Source organism: Bos mutus, chromosome 19 (assembly GCF_027580195.1).
Source record: "Bos mutus isolate GX-2022 chromosome 19, NWIPB_WYAK_1.1, whole genome shotgun sequence".
NCBI classification, from domain to species: Eukaryota; Metazoa; Chordata; class Mammalia; order Artiodactyla; family Bovidae; genus Bos; species Bos mutus.
In genome coordinates this window covers 27,129,564-27,139,597 of record NC_091635.1, presented here as the reverse complement: position 1 = coordinate 27,139,597, position 10,034 = coordinate 27,129,564, and the positions used below count along the sequence as shown (strand labels likewise).

Here is a 10,034-nt window from a genome sequence, read left to right as displayed (position 1 = left end):
AGGACAGTGGGTTTTCCTTCCACTTTTGCCCCTCCCCATCCAAATGTACAGGGCCAGTCCAGAGAGAAGGGTGGGCTGCGAAAAAATAGATCCCCTTCCCCAAAGGAGAGGTCTCCATCATGCCAGCCCCACCTCTCATGTGCGCGCACGCACGCATACACACACACACACACACCTGCATTCGTGGACATAAAACCAACCCGGTGACGCCAGAGCCCCTTTCATCTCGAGATCTCCCAGCGGCAGGCAGGACTCTAATTACCCCAGCACCCCCTCTGGCCCCGCCGGTTCCCCCGCTGTCATTAGCCCAGTTTTACCAGCGGGGGCCCTAGCCTTCCCACGGCTCCCAGGGCGGGGCCCTGTCTCCACCGTCTGCTCTTGGATAGGTGTGTGTGTGTGTGTGTGTGTGTGTGTGTGAGAGCTGGTGTGTGTGTGTGTGTGTGTGTGTGTGAAGGAGAGCTATTCTACCAAGAGCCCAGTTTGTACTAGGCAGAATCACTTGCCAAATGTGGGGTTCTGACCAACAGCCTATGGGAGTTGGGCTGCCCTCGCTTTTCTTAGTCTCAGCCACCTGCATCCTGGCTCTGTTGCAGCCACTTCTTTTACAGGGGGTCTTGGCATTTGCAATGCATGGATGAGGGGAGGATAATTCTCTTGGGACCTCCCTGGAATCACAGGGATGAGAAGGGCAGTTAGGGAGAAACCCTTGGGATGCAGAGTGGAGTGCTGGTGATGAGGGGTTTGCAGATGGGGGAAGGGAAATGGCAGCGGGGAGCTAGAGCTGCAGCCTGCAGAGTCAGCATGCAGTCAGTGAACCTGTGGGTTCTGCCTGGGCTCATGGTGGACATGCAACAGCTGCAGTGTGGGGCAGGAAGCTGATCGTTCAGGGTCAAGGCAGCGTGCAGTGGGAGGAGCACCGAGGGTGGCTGTCTGCCAATCGATGCCACCTCAGTGATGGGATTTGGCTGATATGGTGGGGCGGGGGGCAGGGCTGTGCTGTGCAGTGCCCAGGGTGCAGGCTGTGCCATGTGTGGAAACAGCCCTTTGGGACTGGGTTGCCCAGGGAGCTGGGAGATAATCTCAGTGCATAAGACACATTTATGAGATGAGCTACTGTATCTTCTGCCTCCATCAGCCAGAACCAGAGGCGGTGAAGAGGTCTAACGACAGTCAGGATTAGGGCAGGGTGATGGAGTCCAGAGCGGGAAGGTGCAAGCACTATGGTTTTCCTCTTCCCTCCATTCTGGCTTCCCCACCACATCTCTCTAATGAAAGGTCCTAAAGTTATTGGATGAGGGAGACTTTATGAAATCCTAAACCCAGAGCCATAGATAATGAAGTGCCTCCTGATCTATCTGTTTTTCCCCAGGGCCTGAGCAGGCACTTTGAATTCAAAGAGGAAAGTCTACCCGTCCTACCTTCTCCTTACCTCTCTCACTTTCCTTCACTCCCGACATGGGCTGGTAACAGACCTGGACAAGGGCAAAGTGAAGGGCACACTGCCTCCAAAGCAGGCATCCTGCCAGATGCCAGGATCCAGCCCTAGTCTAGGCTCACAGACCCTGGCCCTGGGTCGCGTCATTCCCCTTCCCACCCCTCACCCCGCCTACCCCCATTTCTCAAGGCTTCTAGCTCATCTCAGAGTCATTTCGTCCCCAGCGCGTTCCCTCCTTGTCATGAAATCCTTATCCAGGCTGCTCCTCCCATCCCTGCCACCTCTTCAGGGCTGAGTCCAAGGGGAGAGCAGAAGGGTGGGGCTCAAGTGAGGATGGATAGAGACCCTGCAGGGATGTGTCTGATGGCCCCCTCCCTCTTAGACTTTGGTTGCCAAGGAGGCAGCAAGAACAGCCTGTTCTCTGGGCTCCCATTGGAACAGCTATGCCCAGGCCTCTCCCTCTCTTTCTTCCATTCCTTCTCTCCCTCCCAGACTGTTGCTAGGAAGCACCCCAGGACTGATCAAGGGTCTCACCCCTAGAAACCTGGGGATCCAGATAGCTTTCTAAAGAGCTTCTCCCAAATCCTGGAAGCCAAGACCCCACCCAGCATTCTCCACTCCTTCCAAGAATCCACAAACAGTTTGGGGGAACGGGGACAAGGCCTCCGTCAGCCTGCCCTGGAATGAACGAGCCCCTCAGTGGCCTGGGCATAAGTAATTCCCCTTCCCATCTCCCTTTGACCTCCTGGGCCCTGGGTGATGTCAGCAAGTGATGAGGTGTCCAACAGACACCCCCTGACTCCGCAGATACAGCCCCACTTATTGGGGAGTTCTGGAAAGAATAAACTGAGGTATCACCGACTAAGAGAACATAAAACCTAGGTATTTCTTTCTCTTACTGATTTTTTAATCAAGAAAAGATAGTGGAAAAGGAGGAGACAAAAGGAGGTCAGTTTATGCGATTTGGGGATCGGCGGCTGGCAGAGATGAGAGACTGAGAAATTAGCAAACAGTTGCCCAACTAAGAGTAAAGTGACCACTTATTGCTCCCTATCAATCACCTTTGTCCCATCAGATGCCCTGTTTATGGGTCACAAAAAAGAGAGCCAGAGGGGACTCGGGCCTGGCTGAGCCTTGCTTTGGGATCTGAGGGTAAAAGTAGAAAAAGAAGCTGACACCTTCTCCAGGTTATCTTTCAGAGCTTCTTCTACTTTTGTTCATTCATTTGACACTTTCTTTTTGAACATTTAATACCTGTCAGGTATCAGATCCCCTAAACGTTTCCAGCTTCTGGTCTCAGAAGGTTCCCACCTGGAACCCCTTCATCCTGCTTTGCCAGGAGAAGAGGTGGGGGGCAGTCTCCTTTACCTGCCACACCACAGCCCTCCCCCTCCAGTTAAAGGAGAGATGGCACAGGCAGCTGTGGAGGTCAAGAGGACAGAGTGGCTCTCAGAGCCAGAAGGGAGGAGCAGTGGTCTGTCCAGGGTTCAGGATCATGGCACTCTCTTCTCCTCCTTGCTGGAGGGTGTGGAGAGAGAAGGCATCCTTCAGGTGTTAGAGAGGAAACCATTCTGAGATTCAGAGTTGTTCAGATTCAGAGTGGTTCAAAGGTTCAGATTCTGCCTTTCGCTGTCCTGGCTGGCCTCTTTCTGGACCTCTCCTGGGGCCAGTGGGAAGATAGAGGCGGAACTGGGGGGGATCCAGGAGCTGTCCCTGAGGGGGGAACCACCTTGCAGTCTTCTCCATCCTCCCCTTCCCCAGATAGACAGAGAGTGGAGAGCTGAATGTGGGGACGGGTAAGGGGAGGGAACTGGTTTGGAGCCAGCTGTGTACAGAGTGTGGAGTGTGTGGGAACGACTTGCTTTCTTTCCCATCCACCTGCTGCCAATTAACTCCCCATAGTGGGGGGACCCAGGCAAGCGTCCAAAGGAAAATGTTCTTCCCTATAGAGAGAAGGGATGATGACACCCTTTGTGCCTTGCGTGCTTACCAAGTATTTCAGTTTCTCGGTTTAGACTTGCCACTTTTCTCTACACTTCTTTCCAGCCTAGATGAGGAGTGTTCCCATCCCCTTGGATACCCAAACCCCGATTCCTCATAGCATTTTACACCACCGAAAGTCCCCACTCCAACCTAGTTCCTTTTCAGCGACTCCTTCAGTGTTGCCATGTCACTCTGCCTGGCTGGCTTTATTTGTTTGTTTTTATTCATTTTTAATTTGAGGTGCCGGGTCTTAGTTTCAGCACATGGATCTTTACTTGCAGCGTGTGGGATCTTTAGCTGGGGCATGCAAACTCTTAGTTGTGGCATGTGGGATCTAGTTTCCTGATTAGGGGTCAAATCCAGGCTCCCTGCATTGGGAGCACAGAGTCTTAGCCACTGGACCACCAGGAAGTTCTACCTAGCTGGCTGGCTTTTACCTGCCCCTCTTCTCCAGCCAGTCCCCTTCCCCAGCCAGCAAAATGAAGAGCTTGGACCTTGGGGCTAAGAGGGTGGAAGTGAGAGCTCAGCTTCTATCAGTGCTGAGAGAGAAGAAACAGACAGCCCAGGAAAGTGGAGTAAGGAAGAGGGATATTTGAGAGGGATTGTGTGTGGGGAGGGTTTCCTTCTACTCCCAAAGAGGATGCTGGCATCTCTTCTCTCACCCACTGGAGGATTATCACGGAATCCCAGTCTTGTGGAGGGCAAGTCAGAGAGCCTGCAGGGCCCTAGAAGCTCTTCTGATTTGGAGGAAAGAGGTGGGGTATGGAAAGGCAGTCTCTGAAACTGACACACTAGAGAGGACAAAGTAGCAAAACTGCAAATAGCCCTTACCCAGAACTAAGGGAATTCTTGTAGTAAATTCTTTGGCAGTCCAGTGGTTAGGACTCCATGTTTTCATTGCTGAGGGCCCAGGTTCAATCCCTGGTCAAGGAATTAAGATCTTGCAAACTGTGCGGCACAGCCAAAATAAAAAAAATTAAAAAATAAAAGGGTGTCCTTTTAAATCCTTAAAAGTCCAGTCCTTGGGGAAACCCTGCCAAACCAAGAGAAAGAGCTGCTGGTGAGAGGTGGGGGACAGGGAAGGCAGATGGTCTCATGACAAAAGCCGCCTCTCTGCCACTGTAAAGTGGGGGAGGAGGCACCCCTCCCCAGAGGTCTGCTAGCTTCCTCCCAGAAGGGGATGGTCTGAGTTCAGAATGCCACTCTCCTCAGGGCCCAAACATTCTCCACTCCCATGGGGACCAAGTCAGAAGCAGTCACAAGGTTGACAGCTTTTCTCTGAGAGGACAGTTTGGGCTCTGTGGGATGGGAGTGGAGCTGCAGGATGCATGGATGTGTCTAGGTGGGAAGCCCTAAGCTGCAGTGACAGCAAAGGAATAAGAGGAGGGAGGCGGGCGAAGGTAGAGTTGGGGGCCTGGGAGAAGCAGGGAAGCCAGGTACATGAGAGACTGCTGAGAAACAAGGTCTGTAGCCGGCTTCAATGTGTGTGGCTGAGGGGATTTTGGAGGTCAAGTGTGAGAAGTCTGGGTTCTCCCTCCTTCCTGCTTTGGAAGCTTTGGCTACACATATTTGGCAGCTGTTTTGTATAAACATTATTCCCCAGTGGTGTCGCTTGGGCAGGCACTAAAGGGAGCAGAATGGAGGGGGTTGTGGGTGGGTTATGGGGAAGGAAGAAGCTGAAGGCAGTCATGACCTTAGAGGGATGTGATCTGGGTCTCCTCCAGCTGCACTCTCCTCTTCAGAACAGGAGTTCTGGTCTCCCTGTTTAGACTATGCTCCAGACACCCACGATTCTGTCATTCTTTGCCCCAAGAGCTGCAGGTTTGCTTCCAGAGCCTGAGGGGTCTGCTCTTCCAGATTCATTCCTCTGAGAACTGAGTCTGACACTTAAAGGGTGACCAAAGAATGGTGATTGGGAAATATGGATGGAGCTTGGATTCATGGATGGGGATCTGAGGCTCCTTGTGATATGGGATGCAGGGCTGAAAATAGGGCTGGCAGGACACTGTCTTGTTCTGGTTGTAAATGTAGTTCTGGTTGTAAATGTTAGTGGCGATCTGTCCACAGGGCAGGACAGGGATGAGGGCTGTGTGTGGAGAGGCCCAGCTGTTGGAGTCAGAGGTGGGTAGCATTTACTTTTGGCTTCTCACTGGGGAAGGGGGGCGGGGTTGGAGAAAGGCTAATACTCCAAACACTGGACATAATTATTTATAATGTGGTTCAATAGGTTAAAGCAAGACATCATGTTTTTAAAGTAATTAATTAATGGTTGGCTGTGCTGGGTCTTGGTTTCTGAGCATAGGCGTTCTCTAGTTCAGATGACTGGAGGGTTACTCTCTAGTTGTGGTCTGTGGGCTTCTCACTTCGGTGGCTTCTCTTGTTGCAGAGTGTGGGCTCTAGGGCCTTCAGGCTTCAATGGTTGTGGCTCTTGGTCTCTAGAGCCTGGGCTCAGCATTTGTGACCCATGGGCTTAGTTGCTCCTTGGCGGGTGGAATCTTCCCAGATCAGGGCTAGAACCGTGCCCTCTGCATTGGCAGGCAGATTCTTAACCACTGGACCACCAGGGAAATCTAATCATACTGCTTTTAATAAACATTTTTTAAAAAAAGAATTTTAGTTTTAGATTTATAGGAAAAAAATTGAAGATAGAGAGGATTCCTATATACCTCACTGTCAATCCCTACCCCTTTAACCTTTTACTTAGTATGGTAGGTGTTACAATTAATGACTGCTATGCTATGCTAAGTCACTTCAGTCGTTTCCGACTCTGTGCGACGCCATAGACGGCAGCCCACCAGGCTCCCCTGTCCCTGGGATTCTCCAGGCAAGAACACTGGAGTGGGCTGCCATTTCCTTCTCCAATGCATGAAAGTGAAAAGTGAAAGTGAAGTTGCTCAATCATGTCCGACTCTTAGCTACCCCATGGATTGAAGCCTAACAGGCTCCTCCATCCATGGGATTTTCCAAGCAAGAGGTACTGGAGTGGGGTGCCATTGCCTTCTCCGAATTAATAACTGACATTGATACATTATTATTAACTGACATTGATACATTATTATTAGCTGAAGTCTGTGCTTTATTCAGATTGTTTAGTTTCCATCTAAGGTTCTTCTGTTTAAGGATCACATCCAGGATAGCAAGTTACATTTAGTCATCATGTCTCCTTAGGCCCTCTTGACTGTGACAGGTTCCTAGACTTTTCTTATCTTCGATTTCCTAAACCTCAGTTTCCTCCTTACGTCTCCCTTAGTCAAGCAGTTGGCTGGGCCAGAGATTCCCAGAGAACTGCCGGATTTTAGGGTGAAGGGCTGGGTGAGGTGTGTTCAACTGACAGAGACTCAGTGTCGCTTTGGAATATAGTTGTGGAAAGGAGAAGAACTCTGGGAAATCCGGGGGTTTCCGAGGGGAAAAAAAAGCCAGGAAAGAGAAAACCTATGGATGAACGTATGCCACACCCGTGTTGTGCCTACTAACTAGCGGGCAATGAAAGGGTGTCAGAATTTGATTTAAATGCTAGGTCCACAGTGATGTCACTGGAAGAAACTTAATTGCGGTAGGCCTTTTGAGAGCCTTTCCCCCTAAGCTTCCTGAGCCTCTGAGATCCTCAGCTCCTACTCGGCTTTCCCTCAAGGAAAGAAACAATGCGGGCTGACTAGCTTCTCGTAGCTTCCGAGCTAGCTGAGTCCAAGGAACTGCAATTCCCAGAAGACATAGTGGTGTGACCGGTGTCTCGCTGCCTTCCTATTGGTTCATGTTTGTTACTGTCAGCCAATAGAAAGCTAGCTCTTTTATAAGTGCCAAAATGGCGACACCTAGGATCTAGAACTAGATTGTCCGGTAGGCTTAAATTTGGGGAGGTGATGGATGGAAAGGAAATAGGGAATTATAGTTTCAGGGTTGGGGAGGGTGGAGGAAGTGGGGGGAGAAATTTGGATTTGGGGTAGTAGTGGCTGAGGGACGCAGCCAGAGCTAAGGGCATATTTAGGCAACCGGAACTGGCTTAACCCCTTACTGCCCATTTATTCTTTGTATTAAGCACCTTTGACACTCTCTTCTTACTGCGCTTGTTTAAAGAAGAATGGTTCAGGTGGGAATAACCTAATAGGATCCCTGTTTGCCCCTTTCCCCTTTTTTTCCTTTCTAGTTATACTTCCCTTGAATCTTCCTATATCGACTCCATTCCATCTAAGTCTGCGCTCCATCCCCCATCGCCCCGCCCGATTCTTTTCCTCAGAATCCCTTTCCCTTTCTCTAGCTTGATTTCTCCAACCTCAAGGCTGACTGCTACCGGCCCGGTCTCCTCAGAGTGAAATCATGAAGGTGGTGAACCTGAAGCAAGCCATTTTGCAAGCTTGGAAGGAGCGATGGAGTGACTACCAGTGGGCAGTCAACATGAAGAAATTCTTTCCCAAAGGAGCCACCTGGGACATTCTCAACCTAGCAGGTCTTAAGTGAAGTAGGAAGGAAGGATGGGAGGGCTAAACCCAGAAATGTTGTAACACTGAGGCTTCCTTTGTTATTCTCCTTGCAGAAGCACTACTGGAGCAGGCCATGATTGGACCTTCCCCTAATCCTCTCATCCTGTCTTACCTGAAGTATGCCATTAGTTCCCAGGTAAACTCTTCTATCTATTCCAGACAAGGTTTGAAGGTGAAAGGCTTGGAATACAGTTGTCAGCTCAAATTTTTAGGTGAATTTGTTTGAACACATCATTTCCCTGAGCCTCAGTTTTCTTGTGAAAATAATAATACTCCAGTGGTTATGATGAATATTACATTAATTTGCTCTATCAATAAATACTCACATATGCCCTGGGGATTTAGCTATGAACAAGGTCTAATTCCAGCGCACAGGTATTTTGTGAGTAATATAGGTATGTGAATAAGCAGTCAATCATAAGATGGGATTATGATATAGGACAGAGTACTATGGGAGTACATGGGAGGGATACCTAATCCCAGGTTGAGCAACCAGGCAAGAAGTGATGTTTAAACCAAGACTTGAGTGTTAAATGGGAATTAGCCAAGGAGATTGATGAGAGTGTACAAAGCAGAGAGAAAAGAATATGCAATGGTTGGGAGACAAACATCACATGATATTTAGGAATTGAAAATAACGTGATATGGCTAGAATAGGGTAGGGCTTCCCTGGTGGCTCAGTGGTAAATAATCTGCCTGCCAAAGCAAGAGACACCGGTTTGATCCCTGGGTCAGGAAGATCCTCTGGAGAAGGAAATGGCAACCCAGTCCAACATTGTTGCCTGGGAAATCCCATGGACAGAGGAGCCTGGGGGCTACTGTCTATGGGGTCCCAAAAGAGTTGGAACACCACTTAGCAACTAAACAATAACAATGGCTAAAGTAGCAGTTTTGGCCTTAGAACATTTTATACTCTTAAAAATTGAGACTCCTGCAGAGCTTTTGTTTATATGTATTATACCTATTTGTATTTACCACTTTAGAAATTAAAAAATTAAAAAAATACTTATGTATTTAAAAGTAACAAGTAAACCCATTGTATGTTAATATACATAAAGTTTTAATGAAAAAGTAACCATATTTTCCAAAACAAAAATGAGGAAAGTGGCATTGTTTTACACGTTTGCAGATCTCTTTAATTCTAGCTTAATAGATTACAGCTGAATTCTCATAGCTGCTTCTGCATTCAGTTGTTACAGTAGGCTGTTTCAGCTGAAGAAAATCTGGCCTTGCACATCAGATATTTAGCTTGAAAAAGGAAGAATATTTTAATAAGCCTTTCAGATAAATGTGGATATTCTGAAAGGTTTATTAAAATATTCTTCCCTTTTAATTAACCTTGAGTTTTAGTAACTGTGTATACCTGTGTCACTAACATCCAAAATAAGATAGACCATTTCCATTCTCCCAGAAAGTTTCCTTGTGCCCTTTCTAGTCCATCTTCCTATAACCACTAAATGTTTTCTATTCAGTTCAGTTTAGTTCAGTTACTCAGTCGTGTCCGACTCTTTCTGACCCCATGGACTGCAGCACGCCAGGCCTCCCTGTCCAGCATCAACTCCCCAAGTTTACTCAAACTCATGTCCATTGAGTTGGTGATGCCATCCAGCCATCTCATCCTGTGTTGTCCCCTTCTTCTCTCACCTTCAATCTTTCCCAGCATCAGGGTCTTTTCAGATGAGTCAGTTCTTCGCATCAAGTGGCCAAAGTATTGGAGCTTCAGCTTCAGCACCTTTCTCTATACCCACAGATTAATATTGCCTGTATTTGGATTTCATAGAAATGAACTCATATTTAGTATTAACTCTTAATGCTCTGTCTTCTTTTAACATAAATGTTGTTGAGCTTTATGTTATTGTGTATGTCAGTAGTTCATCCTTTTTTAAATTTGCTGAGTAGTATTCCTCAGTTGGCACGTAGTTCTTATGCTTCCTCTTTCCTCTTGACATCAAGTCTCATTTCCATGTTAGCACATATTCATCTACTTTGTTTTTTTTTGGCTGCGCTGGGTCTTCATTGTGGCACGCTGACTTTCTCTAGTTTTGGCTCTCAGGCTTCTCTAATTGCAGAGCACAGGCTCTCGAGCACCGTGACTCAGCAGTTGCAGGCTCTCTAGTTGTGGTTCACAGGCTTAGTTG

General features: G+C 48.3%; 1 protein-coding gene across 4 annotated transcripts in view; it reads left to right on the top strand.

Moving 5' to 3' along the window:
• MED24 (mediator complex subunit 24) overlaps window positions 1-10,034 on the top strand; it is a 35,272-nt gene that overhangs the window by 4,126 nt on the left and 21,112 nt on the right. For 2 of the 4 annotated variants that reach the window (XM_070389800.1, XM_070389797.1), the window contains exons 1-3: window positions 7,201-7,255; window positions 7,674-7,862; window positions 7,950-8,032. In XM_070389800.1, the coding sequence (XP_070245901.1) occupies window positions 7,733-7,862; window positions 7,950-8,032 (213 nt within the window). In that variant the 5' untranslated portion in view covers window positions 7,201-7,255; window positions 7,674-7,732. Of the gene's footprint in view, window positions 1-7,200; window positions 7,256-7,349; window positions 7,506-7,673; window positions 7,863-7,949; window positions 8,033-10,034 lie in introns of those variants that run through there. The other 2 variants (XM_070389798.1, XM_070389799.1) reach the window with 2 other exon arrangements.